This window comes from Xiphophorus hellerii, chromosome 12 (genome assembly GCF_003331165.1).
Source record: "Xiphophorus hellerii strain 12219 chromosome 12, Xiphophorus_hellerii-4.1, whole genome shotgun sequence".
NCBI lineage: Eukaryota > Metazoa > Chordata > Actinopteri > Cyprinodontiformes > Poeciliidae > Xiphophorus > Xiphophorus hellerii.
The window spans coordinates 18,726,547-18,753,139 of record NC_045683.1 but is presented as its reverse complement, the minus strand read 5'-3'; the positions used below and the strand labels follow the sequence as shown (position 1 = coordinate 18,753,139).

At 36.7% G+C, this 26,593-nt stretch overlaps 1 protein-coding gene across 2 annotated transcripts; it reads right to left on the bottom strand.

Annotated features, from left to right (window-relative positions):
* Positions 1-587: 587 nt before the first annotated feature.
* On the bottom strand, positions 588-26,593 carry LOC116730140 (DNA repair protein XRCC4). 2 transcript variants are annotated; one of them, XM_032579158.1, is made up of 8 exons: positions 26,457-26,593; positions 20,731-20,883; positions 19,771-19,967; positions 12,441-12,607; positions 11,359-11,523; positions 11,072-11,139; positions 7,753-7,881; positions 588-6,782 (listed from the first exon to the last, which is right to left on the bottom strand). In XM_032579158.1, the coding sequence occupies exons 2-8, from the start codon at positions 20,861-20,863 to the stop codon at positions 6,778-6,780; spliced, it is 864 nt and encodes a 287-aa protein (XP_032435049.1). In that variant the 5' UTR covers positions 20,864-20,883; positions 26,457-26,593; the 3' UTR covers positions 588-6,777. The 2 variants fall into 2 exon arrangements, with proteins under 2 accessions (XP_032435049.1, XP_032435048.1); XM_032579157.1 differs by having other exon boundaries at positions 26,472-26,593.

The window sequence follows — 26,593 nt, the reverse complement described above, 5'->3', positions numbered from 1 at the left end:
CCTCTGGACGGACGTGAACCTTGATCCTCCGAAGTCAAGTGAGGAGGTCCAGACCACAGCAGATGATCCCTGTTTTTTAGGTAAAGGTAAAAGGTGGACAGCAGTGATAAAAGAACTGAGTTTATTCACTTTATTCACAATTTGTCAGCTCTTCAAACATATCTTATTTTGCTTATTGCAATATGATTTTTTAAAAGTCCCAACTACAATCACACTTACACAGGAAGATATACTGTATGTATTCCATCCATTATTTCTTCTCTTCAGCCATTCATACATTTTACTCCAACACACACACATTTACATATGTAGATATCTATATATACATAAAAAGAGAGAGATGTATCCTGATTATAAATATTGATCAGGCTTTTAAATTATGACAACCATGCCATTTATATTCACTTTGTGTTTGTTTTCAAAGTGAAATTGATAGCAGCATTTAAGTATTTCCAACAGCACTTCAAAGAGACAACAAAAATAGACAATAACATATTCAATATGCCAGTTGCCATTCTTCATATTTTGTGGCAGCTTAAAACAACATAAATAGTTTAAATGAAGAAAGAGAAAAATCAAGCACTGAGAAGATTTGAAGTCAAGATTTATTTTTTTTAATTTTCATTCATTTATGAACCAATAAAATCTGTTTCCTACACAGAAAAGCTATAGTTTTAAAGCATGAATACATAAGACAGATATAGACAATAATCAGTAAAGAAAGGGAGCCAAAGAGATCAACATCACAATAACAGTCCCATAAAAGTGGTTATAAGAGAGACAAAGACACACACACAATACAAACCTAAATTAACACACAATACAAACTAAATTAGAAATATGTTTTTTTGTTTGCTTTTTTTTTTAATCAAGCTCTAAAAGTTATTTAGAGCTGGGGGCTGTAAATTATTTTTCATAAAATAGGGAGCATCAATACAGAAAGCAACATTCTCAGATCTCAAGCTAGAGCAAGCTCATGTAAAGTTTTATATACATATAAGAAGATCCAAGATTATGTTTACCTCTCAATATAAATTACCGTAAGTGAACTGCAAAATGTAAAATAGCTGATTCATTGCCTTGTTTTGATTTTGCCAAAAACCAACTTGATTCAACTTTTACATCCTTGATTTACGTTTTCTATTCATTAGACTACAAAATCTACAGATATAAATTATCTGCTTAAATATGACAATTTACTTTTGGTTTTATTAAGATATCCAATTAGAAGTATGACTTAATTAAATAAGACTGGATTAAGAATTGAGCTTTGCTCTAAATGCAAAAGCCAGATAGTCAGAATTTATATCACCAACAGAAAAAAAGAGCAATGTTTCATGTAACTCATAGACATTTGTCACCTGCTTAAAAATCAGTTTTGATCCCTTCGAGCCAACATTTCAGTTAAAAATGTAGATCATTAATTTATGTTTACCTGAGTGTTGATTCTGTATCAGTCTAATAGAAAACCCAACTAGACTATTATACACTGTATAAAACTTGCATAGCGCTTTTCAGGACCCTTGAAGACTCTTTACAACCAGTCGTTTCCATTTACGCACACCTCGACACATTGATGATGGCAAGCTACTGCATTGTAGCCACAGAAGCCCTGGAGCAGTCTGACAGAAGCGAGGATGTCAGTCTGATTCTGGCCGGCTGGTGTTGGTGATTGCTGGAGTTGCAGGTGAAATGTCTTGCCCAAGGACACAAGGACAGAGGAGGACAGAACGGAAATCAGAGGGAATTCCTACTGCCCTCACCACCATCGCCCCTAGACCAAATGTCTTAGGCAGTTGTTTGGTTTAGGGTACAATTACTTTATAACAAAGGGTCTGGATTAGCCTAGAGACTATCTTCCTGTGCAATTCTCCTCGATTCCCATTTTTCATCACTGCTCCATCTGGGATGTTTTCTGGGGATTGTCGTTTACAGCGCATGCAATTTAAGCTTCAAAGAATTAAACTGGTGCACCACATACATCCCAGCCAAACGTTGCCGATAAAAATTTTAAACATAGTCAGTGTTCTCACCTCCAGCAAGCAATTGTTTCACAATAATTGGGTTAGGATTCTCGGTATGAAGCAAAGCGTAGAACCAGGGCATGACTTTTACCAGGTTAGGTATGGATTAGTCTGGTTAAAAACCAGCTCCTTGTCTGCTGCTATTTGCTTCTTACAGAGGATGTGAGCTCTTGGCTATTGAGTAACAACTGCTTACTGGAGGCGTGAAATGTAGTTGAAGTTTTAAATTATGCACTTAATTTCATGAATTAAGTGTGTCCACTTAATTCATGAAAACTGTTTTTGTACTTTGTTTTTTTTACTGATATTAGAATTTGTTTGATGGCCTAAAACATTAAACTGTGGCAAAACAAAAACAGAAAAAAATCTGTAAGTGGGAAATATATGTTTCCCTGCACTATGAATGTGACTGTTAGCCAATTTTGTCCAAGAGCTTCTTGTCTGTTGGACAAAAAATTCCTTTCAAAAAAAATTTGAATGGAACAAATAGGATGTGACTGAAAACCCCAACACATCATTACCACCACATTAATCTTTGCATAGAGCTTTTAAAATAATACGGCTCAACTAAAGCAATGTAATCCTCCAACCAACCACACATAGACCAATCCTATTATTGGTCTATGTGTGTGAATTGAAGACTGCAAGTAATTCCAGAAAATGAAGTTGAAAGCTAAGTGTCAAAATATTTGGAATTGAGTGAAAGCTATTGACACACTCCTTTCCACATAACACTTTAAAGCTATATTTGCATTTGATATGAATGTATATGGAGAAGAACCTTACTGCAGACTCAGAAGCCTAAAGTCTTGGAAAACAAACTTTAATACAATCACAGTGAAATGACTGATGTCAAGACTGTTCCAAAATATCCTTCAACAGACCAAATGTGAGCAACAACAGTGGGTGAGTAAAACAAACAAACTGTTGTAAGGCACAACACAATACAATAATTACTGTATTTGGCAATTATCAAAATAAGAAGATATGTCAAAATTATGGCAGCAAAACAACAAGGATAACACAAAGCAAAGAACTCTCAACAATAAAACCTGGCAAAAACTTAAACATAACAATAAGTCAAAAGATTAAATGTGTTTGGCAGAACTTTCTAATGTTTCTCTCACTGTAGATTAAACACTGCAGACAAGGGTGACAGTGTGAGACACTGATATTGAAGCCAAGCTGCCAATGAGTCAACACGAAGGAACACATTGTGGATAGCCTGATGACGCTTTGGTCTTGAGGAAGTCAAAATAATGATGTAAACCATTCCCAGCCATGAGAGAAAATTAAGTCAGCTGTGGAAAATTGTCTTGGATTTCTCAGCTCCAATTTTCTGAATACCATTTTGAATAGCTGCATAAAGTTTAGGCTTGGGTTGCATACAGAAGCTTAGTTGTTACTGTACATCACTGGCCATTCATAAGTAAAATGTTTGCATGCATTTGACATTTTCATGTCATAAACGTTGCAATTCTTTAAAAACTTAATGAACTACTTGTAAGGGTGGATTATCAGAAAAACCTTAATTTTGTCAGTCAGGACATTTGATGCTCCTGATCACTACGTTCCTCTGTGTACTCTCAATATATATACACACACATATATAGATGTGTGTATTCATTTAATGTTCTATAAATATTTAATGTTCTATGACTATGCTCTTCAAATCTACTTAGTCTTTGGTTTAATTCAAATAATTAGACAATCAGTTAACACCAACAGCTATAAGAAAATCCACTCGGTTTGTGCTGATCAAAAGGATGTCTTAACGAGCACGTCGGAACAGAGGGGGTTACTCTTTGCCACTAGCTATTGAAAACCATTGAAGCAAGAAGGAAATGATTGGGGATTTGTACGTTATTCAAACAACAAAAGAAGCTTTGAATGGTGCTGTCTCTAGTTTTAGCATGAGTGACAACTTGTGTGAGGGCAACCAAGACACTACTCTGCTAACAGATGCATCACAATGAATATCATTGAACAGTCAACAAGTATTACATAGATTAATTACAAAGTAATATAGTTCAAGGTACAGCTCTGACAGTTGTGGCTTAGAAACCCAGCATTCAGTTTCTGTGGAAATTAAATAAATGAGATTGATATAGAAAAAGTGTTAGGTAATAGCAGACAGTCACCATGGCCCTTCACACGGAGACCGAGGCTCATAAGCTTTTTATTACAGAAGAAAAATGTTACAAGAGTCATTATTCAAGTATTGTTAAAAAAAATAATGGTAGAAAAATCCCTTTTGTTATACAAAAGGGATAACAACAAGATTGTGAAGCAAAGCACACTTAAGAGTTTTGGGGATATAAGACAATACAGTGTTATTCACATTATCTTAGAAAGTTTACATTTGAAAGGTGTAAATAAGGCCACTTTCAGATTCATTCAGTCATTTTTGATTTACACACGTTTATTACATCTCACAATCAACTGACAGCATCTAGAACAAAATAGGAGATGCTGTCCCCTGTAGCCACCACCAACTCAAGGTAGTATAGGATTGAGTAGGCCATATGTCATACTCATATGCTACATCATATGAGTATGGCATAGCATGAAGCAAAAGACAGCAGCTACAGCAATAGGAGCATTTTGGTGCACACAAAATGCTCATATTTTATATGCACCAGTGTCTGTCTTATAAGCTAAGAAATATGTTAATACACAGAATCTGATTCAGACAATAAGATGCTAAGGATAGACCACTGTATAGAAAACCAGCAGGAGGTAACAGAGGCAGACACATCCAGTCCAACAAAAATTAGACATTTTAAACGGGGAAATTTTTAACTAAAATATAAACCAATAACTGTGAGAATTGGGCCTATTATGAACTCTACAAAGGAACGGCTTGCATTTCTTATATTTTGTGGTCCTGTTGATAGACCTTCGTGAGTGAGCTGTCATTTTCAGTTTTCAAGAACTATTTTTATGAGGCCAAGTTGTTTCAGACATTACACTTCAAGGTGGAGAGCGGTGAGTCCTGAGCAGCCCAGCATGAGACAAAGACGGGTCTGTCTCATTGCAACTCTGTGGCAGGAAAAACAGGAAGGCTCCTGTCATTTCTCTGGATGATGGGAATTCTACAGGTGCACTCGATAAGTGAATGACGATGATAAGTAAGTGACTGGATGCTTAATGTGAGGCTGCCTCAGCCGTTGAAGCTTTTTCTTGAACATCATTAACCCCTCCAGCTGCATGAGCACGTGTTCAGTTGAAGGATATAGATTGCCCTTGGGAAGACGCCATCGGGATTTAAAAGCTGTTTTTAAATGCCAAACTTGCTGAGAAGATATATGTACATAACCACTGAATATCACAATCCTAAAGTATTTTACATGACTTGCAATATAGAACATTGTAACTAAAATCTTGTTCAAAAGATAACCTTTTTTCTAACTTTTGCACTCAGCTGTATGCTACTGACCATAAAAACTTCTGTTTTCAGAGGCAGCCACACTTGCTGATGATTAATAAATCAAATACATTTGATAAGCGGCTCCTGGTGGCTCCTTTACCTTTCAAATCATATAAAAAGCTCTAAGGTTGTACTTAGTTTTTGCTCAACATCCTATAGATCTTTTCTAAACAGTTTAGAAACTTTTGTGTTTTCCTACCTCTGAGGTAATAATCAAACAACTGCAGAACTTGGCAAAGACCTCATGGGTTTTTTTGTTCTAAAACATTAGAAGGTAGATTACAATAGAACTGTATAAGGTCTGTGCCACTTTTTTACTATAACTATATGTCCAGATAGTACAACAACCTGCCACACCAGCTCCTCCAACAATTCAAGCATGTTTCTTCTAGTCGATTTCACTATGGCACACAAGCTGACACAAACAAAAGTTATGTGAAATCAAACTATAAAGTAAAATTTAGAATAAAACCACCAAAATCTTCAGAGTGGCCTCCACTTTGTCCCCACTTTGTCTCATCATCTTGTACTGCACTCATCTGTAAATTAACCTCTGACACAGCTCTCTACTTTCCTTTGTAAAATACCTAATTCATGCGGAGTGCAGAGGAGAGAGTGGAACATTCTTGTGGGGATTACAGCACCCGCAAGAACGTGTTGCAGGAGGATTAACCAGGCGGCCACCCGTGGATTTAAGCAGACAAAAAGGTATCATCAAAATGACAAAAGACTGCAAGAGGATCTAAAAGCCAAAGGCAGAATGGTGAGATAAAGAACCTGAAGGCTGGTGCATTGGCCCCAAAGTACAGATGCAAGTACAGTAACTCAGCTACCAAAGCTGGTAGCTGAGTTAAAACACAAGGTGTACAAATTAAGACAATGAGAAACAACATCCCCCCCCAATCACTCCATGGAGACAACCAAGATGCTTTGGTCATAAATTTCCAGAAAATAAAAGGGCATGTAAAAACAAGAAGAAAGATTAAGTTCAAATTACCTTTGACAAAGTGCTAGTTTACAGTGTTTAAATGCAACATACAGCATTTATTCTTTTTTTTAATAAATAAAGAAAAGAAAAGCAGGACAACAAACACTAACAAAGAAGCCTTTGTTTGTTAGTTTTCTGAACTTAATTCTTCATTCTTAAACAGCACAGAGCCTGAGTGGCAGCAATATTTTAGTAGCAGGTAGGAAGTAAATCCAAATCATGAAAAACTGCATACATTATTTATTTCTAGATTACCTGGCATTACCATTTCGTTTGCAGCAACACAAACAGTTCCCAAAGATACTGCAGATAACGTGAAGGGCCTGTGTTCACATTCAGTCTGGAGGGTTAGAGAGAAGATGGTAACATTAAATGTCTAATTTGGTTTATTGATCACAAAAGGCAACCAGAGTTTTAAGAATGCAGGAAATCGTCAGTTTAAAGAAACTAGCTATGCTACTAGCTAAGCTACTTTCACATTTGCGAATAAAAAATCTGGCACAGAAGAAGGGAGGATCTCTGGGAATCTATATCCTTGGCTGACACCGTTTTAGGTTGTGTGCTGTAGTGTAAATTTGACGTGTAATTAGGATAAATTATAGTGGTCTATCAAACATTTTGTCATGAAAACCCTTCTTATCCATTTAAAGAGGAAGAAAAATGCCATAAATAAAATGTGGTGGAGTAAAATGCTGAAAGCTTTTGCATGGAGCTTGAAACTTATTGCTTTCACACTGCTCAGCAGGACTGGGCCACACCACACACACTGCTGCAATTGTCTGACTCATTTAATGGGCAGCCACAGCCAGATGCAATGAAGGATAAAAGTTGAGTTTGCCAGAGTTGGAGAAAGTGTAACTAGAAATATTGAGAAGTATGGAGACTATTTTGCCAACAAAATGTTATCAATTAATATAACAGTTACAGTTTGCAAAATAATTACGGATTAGTTTTAGTTAGTTTTAAAGGAAAAAAATGACTTTCCCTTTTTTTAACACAATAAACAAGATTAATGGAAAAACAATACTTTAATGAAGGACTGCATATCTTCCGCTGCAATTCCTTTTTTATTACGTATAACTTTACACTTAAAAGGATTGTGTTACTTTTTCAATGAAACTTTGAGTATTTTTACTTTCAAATGATCAGAAATTGAAAGATTTCATTGAGTTGTAGACAATTTCAATTAGAGCATCTGCAATAAAACATCTTCTCTACATTTTCATGCCATCACTGTATTTTGATCAACACGATTGCCAAGAAAAGTAACTAAGATAAATTAAATTGTATGCACTGTAAATAAAACTCACCATTAATGTTACTGATCTTCAGAGGAGTCTGTGTTAGGATTATGAAGTCAACCGCCTCTTCTGTCTCTCTCTCTTCATCGTCAGAAAAACTTTGATGGATAGGGACGCCTTGTGACACTAAACTACAATCTGGATACAGAAAGAGCTCATATGTACTCACAGATAACATTGAATTCCCAACTACAGTAGTAAAGAACTTAACATTTTAAACATGCAGTGCCTTCTAAAAGTTCAAGATACCTTTCTTACAAAAATATTTAATGTCTTTTATGAAGATTTGATGTAATAGACCAAGATAAAGTAGTACATAACTGTAGAGTGGAGGCAAAATAGAGGCATAGGTTTAAAGATTGAGTCAGAATAGAAATTTCAAGTCATGCCATTAACTCTCAATTAGACTTAGGCTCCGATTTGCCAGGGCTATTGCAACATCTGAACAGGCCTTTTCAGAATAGATTCAACATTTCCTTTGTAACACAAAGTTTGTATCTATAGCTGTATGTTTAGGCCTGTGTGTGACCTGCTGGAAGATGAACCTCTGCTCCAAGTCAGAAGTCTTTTGAAGCCAGTATGGCTACATTTCCAAAGCACTCCATGTTGTGGTATCTAAAAGCACAAAATTACTTCAACCTTAGAATACCCCAAATTACATGCAGTTATTATAGAAATGCAACCACATTTCATGCAGAACCAGTATACCTCAGCATCTTTTCAGTGGGATTCAGAAAATAGCTAAAATAAGTGATGTGTAAAGCAAAAGTATTACCCGAGGTTTAAAATTATTTCTAATTGGGAACTCTTGTAGCACATTTGTAGCTGGTTCAGGACAGTTATCTTGTTAACCCTTGTCAACCTGGGACAACTTTGCTACCTTTATCATTAATAGAAATCTAACATTCCTCAATGGTCCGGTCGCAATAGATTACATATGAAGAGACAAACACACCTGTTTGCCCTGTAACACTGCCACTAGCCTGTTCACATTCAGAGATTGCCAGATTGAGAACCTGTTTTAGAGGGAAAGAAAACACTTGTTCTGTCCTGATTTAGAGATAAGAAAAAACTACTATAGCTGCCATCATTACAGTTAAATGAATAAAAAATATTTTTTCTTCACGGTTCTCCCCCTAAGAAGCTCGGCCCGTCAGTAAGACTGCATTTCACCCTCCTCTCCATTCTGTCTCTATCTCTGTTATCTCTGAGTCTCCTCATATGAGTGATGCTTCCTGTGTTGTCACTATCAGAAGCTAAACCTGGAGGGAGTGAGTCAAAGAAAGCCACCCCCAGCTCTGCACAGCATGAAAACACAGCCTGGGGCCTAAAGGTCAACAGGGGCCAACATGTCAGAAGGGGGAAAAAAAAAATCAGAGGCCACTAAAACATCAGGCTGCCCTGCTGTTGTGTGTCTGATCCAAGTGAAGCTTGGTGACAGCTAAATGGACGAGGATTCACATGGTCCAAATAAATGCAATTAAATAACATTATGGTGAATTTTTTACTTTTCACATCTTTGTGAATTTTACTACGAATCAATGGCTTGGTTGGGAAGATTTTAAAATCCATTTCACCTTTTCTTTATTTGTAAGTCAGATAAGTATAAACAAAACAATGTAAGAAATAAAGCCTTAACAAAGAAAGACAAGTGTTCAGAGGTCTTGCTGACAAGCTGCAAATCCAGGCAAATTGTGACTTTAAACTCCTCCAGGGCTCTGAACAATCAAGTGTGTGAATAAATGCCTGGGCGGAGGACCTGCATGCGTGTGCGTGTGTGTTTCTGTGACAGAGAAAGTGGAGAGCCAAAGAACACAGCTTGTTGAAGTCACAACACAGTGTTGCAATGTTAATTTCTCTTTGAGTAGCCAGAGTTTGACTCATACTACGAATGCAGCCATAGAGAAAGTGGAAACACAGTACACCAGCAGGCTGCAGAACTGCAGCAGGAAGGCGGGTAGGTGGGGTTATGACGTCACATGGCTACCCTGCATGATGCAGAAAGGGGCAGACCACCTCACGGCTGGCCGTGTTGAAGCAATCAGGGCAGATTTACTCACAAGTATTTCCCAGAACTAAGCTACCTGGGGGTATATTCTCTGCTTTCAAGTTTCTGCTCAAACTCTCTGCTTGAATATTAAATTACCTTTAACTGCTCAGTTTATTGGACAGTAAAATCTGTAGAAGGAGAGCTAAATTTTAAGAGTTTCACTAAGAGCTGTCGTCATTACTATATCACATGAGAGAGGATATTGGTAATAGGAGTAAGCTTGACAAGTTCAGAGTCTTTGTTCTCTCTGTCCTTTCATGCTACCTTGCATAAGTATTCACTCTATTTTGTCACATTGCAACAAACATAAGTGTATTTTGAAGTGTTTTGGTCTATTAGAAAAACACAAAGTAGCTCTTAATTATGAGGTGGAATAAAAAGATACATGTTTTTCAATATTTATATCTCAGAAAAGTGTTATTCAGCTAATGAATAAAAGCCTAGCAGAACTGAGTTTTGCTGCAACCATAGTCAAAAATATTTTTGGGGTATGTGTTTTCCAGCTTTACTCAGTCAGATGGAGATGTTTGCTTGCTTTTTGCAAAGCAGCACAAGCTTAGTCAGATTGGATGGAGAATCTTCAGAAAGATACATCTTAAGCCTTAAAACAAATTATTAGTTACACTGAGATCTCAGCTCTGATTGGGCCAATCGCACACTTAATTATGTTTCGATCATGGACAATTTTGGCTGTACATTTAACATCACTGATCTGACTGAAGGTGAACCACAATCAGTCTTGAGTGTTTTGCAGTCTTTAAGAATACCAGAAAAATTCTGCCACTGATTTGCTGGAATTGTGTCTCTTTCTTTCATAAAGGAATGATTGTTAGGGTGTTTGACTAAGATGTTTTGTCTGCAGCTCCTTCAGTGTTATCTGGAGCCAGTTGAGTCATACGTTTTCTACTTTCAGTTGATTGACTGAACAGATGTTCAAAATCTTGAAATTATGTTTTATAGCCTGAACCTTTTTTAAACTTCTAAATCTTTATTCATGACCTATCTTCTGTGTTCCTTGATCTTTGTGGTTGATTTTTTTTTTCACTATTGCTCTTCAAGAAATGTCCACAGCCTTCACTGAACAGCTGGACACATGCTTATATTACACTGTGTTTACTATGTAACTTCTGAAGATATTTGGCTGCACTATATTTTATTTAAAGGTAAAACAGTAAAGTGGGCTCACTAAAAATGAACCCCAATATTGTCAGGGTCTGTCATTTATATTTTAAAAAAATGTGATAACTTTAATGCATCGTTTTTCAAAAACCAACAGACCTTTTATGAGGATAGTTGACTCCTGAGAGGGATGTCCACCGTCTTCACTCTGAGAGGCCTCACCGTCACTAAGTGCAATTTAGAAAAGAGCTTAGATTAATGTACAAGGTTAAAAAGAAAAAAGAAGTGGATACATCTTAATTAAAATAAGCCTAGCCTGTTAGTATGCCAAAACATTACTATAGAAACATATAGCAAAATAAGACATTGGGAAAAAGTAGTAGGATGTTAAATTTATGGGTTCACTGTTAGAAAAATATCAACATTTCCAAAGTAATCGCATAAACCTTTGTCTTCTTTCATCCTCTTTCTGCTGCTCATCGGTGTGGCTGAGCTGTTGGACGGTCTCTTGCAGTCCTCTGATCTTCGCTTTCTTCTCATTTAACACCATGACAAAACGCGAATACATTTCCTTTTCTAACATCTCCTTATGCTTAACCTGCTGCTCCAGCCTGTTGGAACAAACATACAGTACCTCCATGTGACAGTGAACACACAAACAACTAAAATGTGTTTTAACGTGCCTTCTTATTTGACAGTTGGGATGGTGCTTGCAGGGACCCCAATTTTACAGAATGCCATAACTGATCTGAAATGGGAGACTACATTTGTGCCGGGCACAAAGAGAAAGAAAAAAAGAAACCTTCTGTCTTTTTCACAATGTGTGGAAACAAGGTGTGAAGCTTCTCTGTTACGTGTTATAGAGCTCAAATCATTAACCAAATGTTAGAAAAACCAACACATGGTACGAAGAAAGAGCACACTTTTCAAACTTTAGGATTATGCGTAGAAATAAGAAAAAAATGAGTCTTTGGAGGATTCTGTAACTATATGAATGTAACCACAAATGTACAAAATTCCACAACAAATTTCATACAGTATTGATGGAAAAAGCATGAATCCAAGAAAATACAGAAACTTTTACAAGTCTAACAGTTGAAAATCTTCCAGGAGTGAATATTCCAGCAAAATTCTTCCAATATACTGGGCTTAAATGTTTACTGCAATACTTTGAGACATTTTATGTTAATAGTAATGATAAAAAATAATGAATAATATATAAAAAATATTTACATACTCTTTCTTTTTTTTAGAGTGTGTTGAGCACATGTAGAATTTGGTTTTTCACGCTTGACTTTATTTTCAATTTCGACTTTATCTTTGTTTAATCAATAACCGTGTAAAATCAGATGTGTGATATTAAAGACTTGAGAAAAGATTTGGTTTTTTATTGTTAATCATACACTCTAAATTCTAATGGATATGAATAAATGCTAACATAGCTTTAAAAAAATGTCAGCAACAAATATCACTAACACCAGAACAATTATTCATTATTTTCCCAGACTTTTTTCCTTGAACTTCTTACTCTTTCAGTATACGCTGGTGATCCTGTGTCAGTGTACAGTTCTCCTCTAACAGCCTTGAATTTTCTGCCTCCAGATCTGCTTTGTGCTGCAGAGACTTCCCGATCATCTCCCGGATGAGCTCCACAGAGTTTGGTGCTGGCTGAAGCTCCACAGAGCCCAAGTGTATCTAAACACCGAAACAAAAAAGAAAGAATAGTATTAAAAGGTGACAAAAAGTAAAGAAGGTTCTTTTTGTATTTTTGTACTAAAATAGCAGAAAATGAAGATTTTTCTGCATGTTCTTTGGCTTTATTATTTATGGGTGACCAAATGGCCCAGCAGTAAAGAATGACCTTAATTATCAAGCCCACTTCCTTTGCATTGACAGATTTATTGCCTAACACGTCCATCCTTTTGAGCAAGGCCAACTGACAACTCAAGATGGATGTAGGTCTAAATAACCACATTGACACTGAAGCACAAGTGGATTCTTGTAGTGAAGCTGGAAAAAATCCTGAAGAAAGTCCACTTGGCACTGCAGTCTTGACAGTGACACATAAAATTGTTAACTGGCCTCATCTACCTTCCAAAAATCAGCTACCAGTGAAAAATGAGTAAGCATTTGCACCTCTCTGTCATCATGAGAAGTTCTGGTGGTGCAACAAACATTGCATAAAATCTTCTCTGAAGTGGGAGACTGTTTGAGAATGAGGTGTTTTCTTATGCCTGGGAAAAAAGCCGGATGACTTATTTATTCGTCTGTAAAACTATACAAGTGAGACATTGCACCTTTCTTATTTCTTTTCATTAGCTCTTTAGAATTAAACACATCCTTCTGATGCAAGAAAATAATCCACATTTGGTTTTCGTTTTGGCATGAAATCACTGAGAAAGAACTTGGAAGCAAATGCTGCACACAAAAAGATTTCGAGTTTTCCACCAATTTGATGTAGAATGCCAATTTTATCATTGTAAGCAGCTCTTCATATTTGGTTGGCACCCTTGTCATAGCTGCATTTTCACTCACTCACACACGCCGACACACCCACACACACACCCACCCCCACACACACTGCCTACACACAACATGGTACAGTGAAAAACCAGAAGGCAATACAGTGCTAAATCTTTAACTGTACAGAAGTTGAAGAAACACTGTAATAATGCCACCATCTTCAAAATAGCTGTCATTTTTGACTTGGATTGATCAATTTCTTGCAGACCACACAGCTGTTTTACCCTCTTTTGATTAATTTTAATGTGTCATTTAACAACTGAGTTCATCCCTGTCCTCAGATTTTCTTTTTCCTGCACATATTATCTTGTATTCTAGTACATTTCAGCTTCAAAGTTTGCTTTAAGTAATTTTTTTTTACTCTGAGCAAGTAGTCCAAATAATCAATCATCCATCCATTCTCTATTAGCCACTTGAACAATCCCAGTGCGCTGGAGACCTTCTCCAGTGATCATTGGACGACATGTCCAATGATAGACTTAGTCTATCACAGAGACACCATCCATATGAACACTAATCTAAGAGCAGCTTAGAGGAGTGGATAATAGTTATGTTTTAAACTGTGGGAGAATGCTGGAATACCCAGAGAGTAGTCTGCTTTCTGAGAAGGCCTATTGTTGATTTCTAAAATGTGCAACAATTTGGAAGAAAAGTTAAAACCAAGAGTTTTCTAAAAAAACTACTAGGAGTTTCTGTTGTTTTTTTTATTCCAGTTTTTATTCTTTGCTTATCTGCAGAAATTGCCATTTTTGAGTAAGTAGATTTCTCTTGGCCACGATGGCTGTGCATTGACCACTCCCTACAACTTGTGACTTGACAAGCTTGATAGGATGAGCACAAGAAGAGGACCACCCAGAATTTATGGAGGATGATCCTAAGAACTAAGGCATGTTCAGTAACATTAAGTTGTCTCAGATGGCCGGAGCAGTGTTCTCTCATGGAAGGACTTAGTGTGACTTGAAGCTTAATGAGTCATCAGCATGTTGATGTAGCTGTGATCCGGTAGATGGGTGGCAAGACTGTTTAGTTTGGCAAGTTTGGTAGAGACACCCACTAAGAGCGGACAAAGGTTGTTATATCAAGTTTCAGTACTATTCTAGTGATTATGTTTAATTCCAAGACATGAATTTGTAGACTGGGAGAAGATACATTTTACCATCTGTTTGCAAAAGCTAGGAGTTACCAATTTGTGAAGGTTAGTGGAAGCTTTGATCTTCCTCTAACCTCCAATCCATCTTCTCTTCAACCCCATCTTATACTTCTTGCTATCTACATCTAAATCTCTCCGATGTTCTCCACCTAAGAAAGGTCATATGACAATAAATCAACCACATATGGACGTTAGGAAAGAAGTGAACTCTGACATGCTAAGTACACAAATATTTCCACACTTCAAAGAACAATGTTAATGCTAACACCCATCATTTGCAGTGCAACTTTTAATTAAAACTAATGCCTGAAACTTTGTGAATCTTTACTCTGCATACTGAGAGAGTTTAGGCACATAAATCTTCCATAATCTTCCATCAACCAGCTGAAGGGACTAGAAACAGATATCTAAACCTCTGCTAGGTCAGACTCTGTTTACTGAATGAGCATTAGGCTAACCTCAGCTGTTGTTTATTTATTCTGCTCCTGCTGGCTTTTAAATACCAATGGTTGCATGTTTCTCCATCCTGGGTTTTCTAAGAAGATCTACAGCTGTAAACACAAGCATTTAACATCACCAAGAGTTTGCCTTTAGGAAGGAAGACATGCTAAACAATCTATAAATACTCAAATCTATTCAAACAGTTTGCTTTCCATTACTGAAACATTGCAATTAATGCATTTTAAAGAAGCCAAGGTAAATGTATATTTTACTTTGGCTCCTTTAAAAGTAAGGAGTGGAGTGGAATATTCTGTCAAGTTTTCCTGTCTCAATTTGTTTCTCCTGACACGCAAAGTTAAAGGTCACATGGCATCTTGTTGCCAACTTCTGCCAAGATGTGGGAGGTCGGACTCATTGTCTGTGATGGAAAACCCACTGCCACATTCTTTTTCTCAACTGAAACAACAATGAAGCAAGGATATTGTCCACAGTAAGTATTTCTTCCTCCAAAACCTTCATCAAATTCTCACAATAAACACTGAGTGTTCTAAGCTTTCACACAAAGACATAAGAAATTAATAGTAGCATTATCACTTAGTAAAAAACTTAAATGCTTTTCACACCTTGTGTGTCTGAGATACCGTACAATTATATTTTCTTATAAAAAACTACAATAGCATAATTTAGGATAATGTGTAAAAATCAAAACTTCTGGTTTCTCAAATCTACAGTGTGGTTCAGAGTGTGTGGTCTGGAAATTTGTTTGTGTGTCTGCCTCAGTCAGACCATAAGGTCAGATCTTGACATGGGTGTGCAGCACAACTGTTCTGGTGAAAATGACACCGTAACATATCGTGAGTATGGAAAACAAGGGGTTTGTTATCATACCCATCAATACTGCTAAAAACGTAAATCAACATCTAGTGTTACCGTTTTCAGGATTATGTCTTCCTTTAATCAAAAGCCTTTCTGTGGTATCACTCCATAATCTCCCTTTAAACAGTTTGGCTTTCAAATAATATTAGCATAGATCATTGATTATATTGAATAATTTCTATGAGTTGACCAAAAAAAGCTGGCCTAAATGTTTACATATAGACTGACTGAAACTTGTACAATATCTGAGCTACAGTCATTTACAAAACTCTGTGTGGAACTTAAAACTAACACTGCACATTGCCCTAAGCATATCTTACAGTGAAATATGGTGGTGGCTACAGCATGTTGTGGGGTTGATGTTTAGCAAGGACACAAAAACTGTTCAGGGTTAATGGTTAGATGGATAGACACAAATGTAGAGAAATACAGAAAGAGAAGTGGTACACAAATAAGACCGCAGGGGAGATTTATCTTTCAGCAGGACAATAGCCCTAAACATAAAACAAGAATTATACTTTTATGCTTGAAATTAAAGCTTATTCATGTATTATAATTGCACAAAATACAGACATAAATCCAAATGAGATTGAAAATATGTGGTTAAAACTATTATTACATGTTTTCCAATAAATCTGTCTGAGCTTGAGCTTTTTTTTTTTTTTGCAAAGAACAGACAATAAATTTAGAGGCTATATTTGCAAAGCTGGGGGAGACATACCCCCCAAAATTTGCAAAAAGGGATGAATCTATCACATCATCAGGGCTGAACACAAATGCATTTTATGGATTTTTTGTTGTAAATCATTTTTAAAACTATGCTATTATAACTATTTCAGAGCATAAACATTATTGTAGTTTAAGAAAGTACATTGTCAAACATATATCTTATACATAGTTTCAGTCTTTAAATAGTTATTGTGTCTACCAAACAGGGAAGTGAGTGGGTGACCAGGAGCTTCTCATGACGATAAGACAGTATTCAAGGTTTGGCACGGCTACTTGGTATGGGAAACGTGGGCAAAGATGTTAAAATCAGCTTGTCTTCTTAGTTCCCTGATCTACTGTGAGGGGGCGTGGCGCCAGATAAAGAGCAGGAAGTGAGGGGCGACAATCAGTCCAGTCCTGATAATACAAACTTTCACAGAAACAGCAAAACAAGCTACCAGACAGGTCTTTCTCAAACGCAGGGCAAAATACTTCCTTTAATGAGGTATCTGAATTTAAAGATGTTAGTTGCTGACAAATCAATTACTGACTCTTTTTTTTTTTTTTGCTTGTGCTTAGATGAGAGTTCATTCAAATTAAAAAATTTAATCCCAATAAAATTGGTATTAAAGAAGTATTAAAGAAATCCAAGGCTAAGTTGCATCACTAACACATCACCCTATCCACTCCTGTAACGTAGAAAAAGAGACTCAGGTCTGTTTACAGGTGCCACGTTGACTAACTGCATCTAACTATACCTAAAATACCTAAAATAAAATAATAATTTCCGCTGGACTTTCTTCAGGCTGAAAGAAAGCATTGTTTAACATGTTATATTTATTTCCAGCTGCTATTTTTATTTAATATTATATTTATCTATTCTATCTAATCAGTGAATAAATGCAATGCAAGATTGGATTTATATTTCATAACAATATATAATGAGCCCCTCCAGAGGAATCCCAAGGTCTTCCAGCAGCCAGCCAAGAAATAAAGTTGTTATCTCTTCATGCTCATGACTTATTTCCATTTGTGTCCAGAGGCTGTAACAGTAATGGTAATAGCTAACCAATGTGAAAATGTGAAAAATAAACATATTTCATCTATGTTAGTTGACATACAATAAATACTCAGACCATTATGAACACCAGGTTAGTATTGTGAAGGTTGCACTTTTAGCCTCATCAATAAGTCCCTTTCAGAGATGCACAAAAAAGATCTGCAGATTCCCCAGCGGTCCTGGGGGATGGTGCGTTAGCAAGAGCTTGTTTGAGCCCTGTGGGTTGTAGGGTGGAGTCCTTTTGGATTGGGGTTTGCTTACAACAGATGTTATCAGACCACATTAGATTTGTATCTGATGAGTTTGGAGACCAGCTGCAGATTTAAAGCTTTGTTGAATTATTTGAACTATTCCAAGCAATTTTGCATATCATTGTTCTGCAAGAGAATTGCCTGCAAGTGAAGGGGCAAGCTGATGACATGTTTTGCTGTATCACAAGTCTGACACATCAATTTGAATACCTGAGTGAAGGTATTTGCTAATAAAACACTGAAATTCAAGAAAGAGAGCAATGTCACTGACTGTACCAATTAATGTCATGGCTGAGATGTGTGTTTGACTTAGTCACACTTTTGATTCCTTTATTTTCTTTTCTGTCATTGCACTAAAGCAGCTGAGCAAGCTTCTAAATTAAGGCCTTAGATCATTACTAATTTTAATGCCGTTATTATTCCCTGTCATAAAATCAAATTACAAATATGTAATACCCCAGCAGGGCTGAATTTATTTCAGTCTCATTTATTTGACTAATCAGGTCAGATCAGCTTTAATTTAATATTCACCATCATTTTCTATATACAGCTTTGGAATTAATACAATCTTCAAGTATAGAAGATTTTGTAATGTGGAATTGTGTCTGAGATGGTTTAAAAATCTTTATTTAAAGCAGACATCAACATGTTTCTCTTATGGTGCTGCCCACACAGCTAAAGTCTGTGAATCCAAGACATGCTATTGCTGCAGCGTCACTTTATTTTATATTAATACGACTAATTCAGATCATTTTGATTTTCTTCGCTATTACTAATCATGTAACACATCCCCATTCATATGAGAAAAATCTGCTTACAGGCCACTCAATCACATTAACCGAGGAAGAAAAGGTCACTAATCAACCAATGTGTAAGATAGGACTGCCCTGTTCATAAATCAAGGTTTTATGGTCTGTACTGTGTTCCTAACCTTCTGGCCCTCTTTCTGTGATCATCTTCTTTTGAGCAGCGCCCATAGACCATTACTGCTCCCTAAAGGCAAAAGCACCCCTAGGTTAGAAGAATGACATGAAAATCAACAGGGAGAATCCAGAGCTGTTCTTTATCAAAGTGTCAGTTGCAGTGAGTAATTCTCCAGAGCCTTAGAAAAGGGGTTAGCTTATGCTTTTTGAACATTTTCTGGATTTAACAGTGACTGTTGGAAATATTGTACGTTACCACTTTTTCTTAATGGTAGCTATCTCATGTTTCTATTAATGGCAAGACAGATGTTATTTGTAAAGTGCAGTTTGTGACTTTTTTTTCAGTTTCCTGTGGGCAGCAAAACCTTTATAACTCCACTATATTGTTGGGAGGCAATAAACCTTATCTTTAAAACAGTCCCCACCGTAAAAGAAAAAAAAAAGCTTCCTTTCTATTTTTGTTGTTTGCCATTACAGGCATTTATCCTCAGGGAACGGTGATTATAGGACATAATGTTATGGCATTCAAAAGCACTGACACATATTCACCAGTAATCCAAAGCACTCAAAACCAGTACCAACAGTGTTTCCTCCGACACAAATTTGCAAGTATGTCACCTTTTCATGATTTGTCTGATTTGTATTGTTAGGTCGGTCAAAACAAACAAAATAAAAAAGTCAGATCTGGGCAACATTTGTTTGCAGAATGTACATGGTCTATGCTCCATTAACAAAGGCTGAGCTGAATTCAACTATTGTTTCTGGTGAAATGTCTTGTAAAATGTCTAAAAGTAAATAAAGATATTTTATTTCTTGCCTTTTTTGTCAGTTAATTATGTTAATTAGTCATCATTGCAAGTACAAAAATGCTAATGAATTCTGGTAGAGTTTTTTGGAAGCAAACATATACTGAAAGACATTCTCACCAAAATGTTGTTGCAGATCTTCTGATATGAAAGAAGATTGTGATCTGAAGAGAGGCAAAAAGAATACTCCTCTTTCCCATTTCGTTTTCCTCCCACTCGTTCTTCACCTTTTGTTAGAGCTTGAAGAAGATCTTCAACATATTTCTCTCTTATGACTCCCATGTCATTGGCTTCTCTTGTCATCTCATCCTCTGAAACTGACAAAACAATCACCAGTCAAACAATTACACTCTTGAAAGGCTTTTTTTTTTTTTACTTTTATGTTGCCATTATTTCATAAATGCATGGAACTGAAGCATGGAACTGGAAGTTCACAGAAGATTGCAAGAAAAACTATAAACATTAATTAAGCAGTAACAAGAGCGCATGTGAAAGCAGGTTTTAAAGGAAGCATGCAGAGAAACCAAGGGGAATGTCATGAGTTGTTGCACAGCTGCTAATGCTGGCTTGAAGGTCCCAATTAACACATCAAACACAAAAACATTGACAACCCAGTAGCCCACACATAGCTGTCGCAATTCCATCTCTACCTGTCAGCTCTGCAGATGGACAGAAAAAAAAAAAACTATGGAGTAGTTATGTTCCAGGTGTCCTTTAAGAGAACACACCGTCTCGTACACACATAACCACAGACCCACACATACACACAGATACGTTGTACACACATTCACATTAGCATTGGCTTGTATTGACAAAGACAACCCTTGTAGAGTTTAATATAGTTTCTACACCTGTAAGCTGCACAGTATATTAGTAAAGAAGAATAATGAAACAAGGTCCCCACTGTCCCTCAGGTTAAGCAATCAGAACAGTCATAACATTATGAGATGGGGTCAACCAGGTGCTGTGGACAGCCTGGTGAATGGTACACCTGCTGACAAAGACATTTTCTACCACTAACTCGTTGGAGTATATTTTTGTTAATAATCTGGATACAGTTTTCAAATATAAAGCCCTTACCTTCTCCGATCCACGCTGAGCTTCCGTCAGTAAGAGCTAATGTGAATCCAGCACCCAGGTCCACAGCCCAGTCAACTCTTAGGAAGTAGGGGATGCCTGGATTCAGAGTAATCTGCTGAACCGTGCCACTCATGTCTCATATAACCTTATTGCCTGCAGAATATCAAAAACAGGTATTCACAAATTCTAAACAAAACTCCATATATTCATCTTCTGTCTTCTACTTATTAGAGATTAGAAAATTCAGGTATTCCACCCCAGCAACACTCTCCAGCTCCTTCTGGGGAATGCAACGGTGTTCCAGGCTACAACAAAATTCAAAGTGCCTCCAGGAGGTACTGGGTCTTCCTCAGGGCTTCTGTTCAGTGAATGTCCCCAAAGGGCATCAGATGCCAGAACTACTTAGACCAGTTCCTTCTGATGATGGAGAGAAGAGGCTATACTTGAAGTTCTCCCCAAATGGTTGAGTTCTTCATCCTCATTTCGCTACTTGTTCCTTCAGTGATGATTTATATCTGATGGCCAGAGCTGAGAGTCAAACCATAGACTCAGCAATAAATTTAAAGTTTTGCCTTAGTTCCTTTTTAACTAAAACAGACCAGAGTTGCACCCATATTATGGAATTCAAAATCATCATCCATTCAGCAGCACTTCATCCTACCATCACCAGTGAAAAAGACACTAGCATACTTTATATCTTCCACCTAAGGCAGACACTGACCACAATCTGAAGAAAATAATCAACCTTTTTTCCGGTTGAGGACTATGGCCTCAGACTTCAGTGGTTCAATGACCTTGATGAATTGCAGATCACAATAACAGACGAAACCTTTCCCAGACTAAGCAGACCAGGGGATCCCCCAAGAGCCTGGTCTGTCGGGGGTGGGAGGGAGCATTGTGGGTGAGAGCCTGGTGGTCCAGCGTTTGCTCTAGGCTTGACCAGAAATATCAGAAGTGCCTAACCAAACGGGAATAGAAATTTCAGTCTGGCAAAATGCAAGCGGGGAGGAAGAGGTGCCTGTGAATGTTAATTTCTGGTGGCATAAACTGAGTTTTGGTGGAAGCATAAAGCCATGTTTCTATGTAAAACTGCATTATTCTAAATGTATAAAATATCAGCTCCCTTTCAAGTGGTCCGCTTACTTTGTTGACTTTGTAAAGCTTTTTTTGTAAAATAAAACAAACAAAAAAAACAACCTACGAACATTGTAGGGTTATCAATCTACCAGATGCATCAATGTACTTCATTGTTTTACTTCTTGGTTTTGGTGAGCAAGGCTCCTTGTACGTGTCTTCAGTGGGGGTGTTTCTGAGTCAGTAGGACCACACGGATATAAGAGGTTCTGGCAGATTTTTTCTTTCTTTCTTTTTTGTGGGAACGTGTGTTGCTTATTATCAGCAAGATAATCACATGCTGTTAAAAGGAAAATACAAGACTATTAAATCTCAAGCAGCTACTTGAGTGCATTCAGAGTATTATTTTATTATATATGCAAACACTTCTGACATTTCACCGCCAGTCATCTAAGCAGCATATCATGGACTCCCAAAAACATGTGGACATGTCAACTTAAGAGTATGATCAGCTATTGTAAGCTTCCTGAGCTAGAAATACTCAGTAAAAACATTAACATAGATTATAAAGATTATAAAAAGTCCTAATTATATTTTGGTTTTGGAAAGTTTATTTATAATTTTGTTTGTTTTGTAATTTTGTAAGAAGCTTAGATTATTCATGCAAAGTTATGTCAGACTATTACCAAGAAATTCAAACTGGTGGGACCCACTCATGTTAAAGAGCTTCCTGCTGTGAAACTGAATTGTTATTTGCCAGTGCCACAGTGATAAACAGTCTGAGCCACATAACCCTCTGGCTAATGTCTTTGCTGCCTGACTCATGACTGCAGTTAAAAGTGAGGGCTCCAGCTAGAAACAGCTGTTTTTCCACAGCTAAGACCTAAACTGTTCACATGGTTACAACATAATCTGAGTCTGTGCCTTGAACATGTGCTCTGTTCAAACCTTTTGAAAAACTTTTACTTGATTCTGAACAGTCAATCCTAAACATGTATTTATAAATTTCACAAGTAGTGAGTGGTGATTTAGACAACTTCCCTTCTTAAACACAGAGCAAAGAGTGTGGAGAAGGAAGGAAAAAGCCAACTAAATTAGCAGTTATTAAAGCTGAACAATTTGGGGGAGAAAAGGCAATGATTGACCATGTTGAATTATGCAATGACATGATGAGCTTCTTACTGCTAAGTAGTTACTGCAAGCTATTGTTAGCCATGCTTCATACACACTATTTAGTCAAAGATGTATCCACAAAAGTCAATACAGCTATATGATATAGATTATAATGTAAAAACACCAAGTACAACGTTGTAAACATCTACCTATTTCCACACAGTTGTGCTGTTATCACCAAAAAGGTGGCAGTGAGAATTTAAGCCTTTTTTGATTTGATTGAAATCCAAGGATATCGGAGGCAAAGTTAACACCTCAACTGAGTGACTTTGTTTCTCAAATCATCCCTGAGTCAATACATGCTGACAACTGCAGCCCAGAAAAACCAAGCAAGAGCTTCAGTTTCAACATCAATGTCATTCAAAGTGATGCAATCTGAAAAGAGTATATCTCCTACATACACACCCCCACAGAAACACCATAACTTGAGGACATGTAAAAATGTAACATGGAACAGATTAAGGATGACCCTTTGTGCTTTAAGGAGGGGCGTAGCTGAATGAATGATGTTGCTAAAGGCATCAACTTTAACCTCATAAAGTAAGCCCAGCTACTTCATTAGTTACTGTAACATCTGTTGTGAGGGAGCGATGACCCTGTGCTAATGACAGAAGGACAGTTCCATTAAATAACCAGCACTGTCTGTCTGTCTGTCTGTCAGGGGTGGATAGTCGTGCAAAACCATCAAACCCAATTCTTCAGTCTTACTGTCGACATCTCTTTAGATACCAGACCTTCTGATACAAACCTTGAAGCAAATAAATCATCAACAAAAGAACACCATGACACGTAGCTTTTATCTTAGTCTTTCCTATACCTTTGCTTACACTGTTGAAATTCTTGAAAACTTTATGGAATCATTTTTTAATGTCTGTAATTTGATGTTGATCTGCAGTCAACAGGCTGCATAAGCACTAATCATTTGTATGATTAGTGCTTATATATGATATATATAAAATCATTTGATTTTAATATGCAACTAAATCAAGAAATCTGAAGCAATACTGTTTATTGCCATAATTTTTTTTTAAAATCAGACAAAAGAGGACTGCTCTCCATATCTGGGATCACTCTTTGCCTAAAGCGAAAGGGTTCAAGTATTTTGGTGTCTTGTTCATGACAGACAGCTGATGTAGCAGCAGACAGGTATTCAATTAGAGTTTTGTGTGCGTTAACAAGAGTGATACTTAATGAATCTTGATATTCCGCCTGATGGTTTTGACCAAGGCTTTTTAAAAATTGGGGATTGGTCCGAAAACTGCAATCGGTGCACCCCTAGTAGCAGGTCATTTTGATCAACAACAAAACTAGTAACTTATCAAAGAAAAAGTAACACAATTTACTTCTCAATTAAATAAACTACCAGCTTTCTTTGGAATCAAGCTATCAAAAGTCAGTCATTTAGACCTGTTCTCCTCTCAACCATTACCGTACTTTGATCTCAGAAATGTTTCCTGCTTTTTCCATCCCGATAGAAGCAATCTCATTCTGGACTATTTAGACACATGGTTCCAAGTTAGCTTCTTACTACAAATTACCATCAGGCCAAGGGTGTTCACTGTGTGTGATCAAACTTTAGCATGCACTGCACATACTGATACTACGTTGGACCTTGATTTGACAACAGCGCAAGGACCTAAAGCAGTCAGCATACTGTAAATTATAAAACCGAATCACATCATGAAGAATGTGAGCCTGTTTAGGCTTGAATCCCACCAGTGAAATATCTAAAACATTATTTATGTGTGGTTTACAGTGTGACAGATTTCCTTGCGCGTGAAGCGCACTCTAGGAGTGTCTGGGAAGGAAATGTCAATTGGGATTTACAAAACATGGTCTAAATGCAATCAAGATGGCATGTGGTTTGTTCAAGGGAGGAGACTTTATTGCGAAAATGTTAAATGAAAAGTGAACCGCAAAAACCTATCTTTACGTCATCATGAGACAATAGCATAGAAAACTTTTAAAGTACAAAATATTGTGGTTATTTTAAGTTTTACTTGGATATTAAAGTGCAAAAAATGAATCTGAATCTGGTAGCTATTGGACTGTATTGGAAATAACTGGATTAAATAAATAAGAATTGCAACTGTTAAGTATTCAAAATGTTTAACAAAAAGATTGAACAAAATTTTATTCCAATCAACTCACAAATACAGTTTTGAAAAATCTACTTTACTCTTTGCTAAGTAGGATTAAATAAGTGGTGGAGCACCTACCAAAATGGTTCACAAAATGTTACATGGAAATATAGATCACCTAACAAACAATAAACTCAGGGCCCAGGAACTGGCATACAAATGTATTCACATCCCTTGAACTATTTCCCAATTTGTCACATCAAACTACAAACTACAATATATTTTACTGTGTAATGTATTTCAATATGAATGGGTAATTTAATTTTCATTTTGATTGTGTAAAGGTGTATTTTTTTTTTATTATATAAAAAACATTACAGATAACTCTGCATCCTCTTTATGACATTCTCATGCAACAATAGGATGTCTTCAATCTGAGTATTATTCAGAACCCCTACTGCTACAGGAGATCCTTCCTGCCCTCAGACATCAAATCTACAAGAGCTAAATTGTTGTAGATCTGATGTCTTTATTATAAACTTAGTTATAATGATATTTAATATTCCTTTACGATTAAAAAAAATTGTTGAGCAGAATTGAATTGCATTGAATTTGTTGTTCTATAGGGACAAAGATACTCAAAGAGGATTGGACTATGGATAGGGAAAACTTAGAATAAAATCAAGATAGAAAAAATGTCCAAAACTACAATACTGTTTGAAATAAAACAGATTTGAATGATAGAATGGCACAGTCAAAATCCAATTTATATTTTGTGGAAATATTTTTTTAAAATTACAGCACAGATGCTTTGCATCCAATTCCACAGAGTTTCACAATTCTGCAAAAGAGAATGGCCATATAATTCTACCCCTAAATGTCCAATGCTGATCGAAACATATACCAAATGCAGCTAAATGTGGCTCTGCAAAGCACTGTCTCAGAGGGGCAACTTACAAAAGCATGCCACACTTTTTAGATACTTTGGGGGGATGGAGGGAGACCTGTATCATTCTTCCTTATGCTTCTTAGTTGGGTTTTACATTTGTTATTGATTTATAACATAAAATCACAATGCATTACCACAAGCTCGTGGTAATGGCTTGATGTAAATGTCACAGAGTTCAAGTACAGTATTTGTGCTAAAGTACAAATACTTTAGCATGGTACTATATTTCTGTCATATTCTTGTAAAGAAAAACATGTGGTAAAATAAAAAAAAACTCATATAATGTAGTAACAACTTCCTGGTTCTACTGTTGCTGTATTAAAGGATTTATCAGTTGACCACAGGACTTTAGTAACATTTTAAAGTGCGGGAAAAGCAATAACAGCGTGCATAGTTGACTGCTGCACACCGTGCTTGCTTATATGTTTTCTTCGGACAGAAATACCTACTGTTTTAAAACTTACGGGTACTGGTTAATTGCTGCGACGTCCAAACGCTGAAGTTTGGGGAAAGACAACAACTGGCTAATCATTGCACACTTGCGTTGACAGCTCGGCTTCTCTCTTCAAGTCGTTCAGCCATTTGC

Bases quoted from the DNA above. Each gene is read 5' to 3' on its own strand.
- LOC116730140 (XM_032579158.1), bottom strand. From the start codon at position 20,863: ATGAGTGGCACGGTTCAGCAGATTACTCTGAATCCAGGCATCCCCTAC. The intron at 11,140-11,358 runs GTTTATGCGATT...AATTGCACTTAG, and splicing joins GAGGATGAAAGAAGACAAAG to TGACGGTGAGGCCTCTCAGA. The intron at 7,882-11,071 runs GTCTGTTGGTTT...TTCTGTATCCAG, and splicing joins GTCAACTATCCTCATAAAAG to ATTGTAGTTTAGTGTCACAA.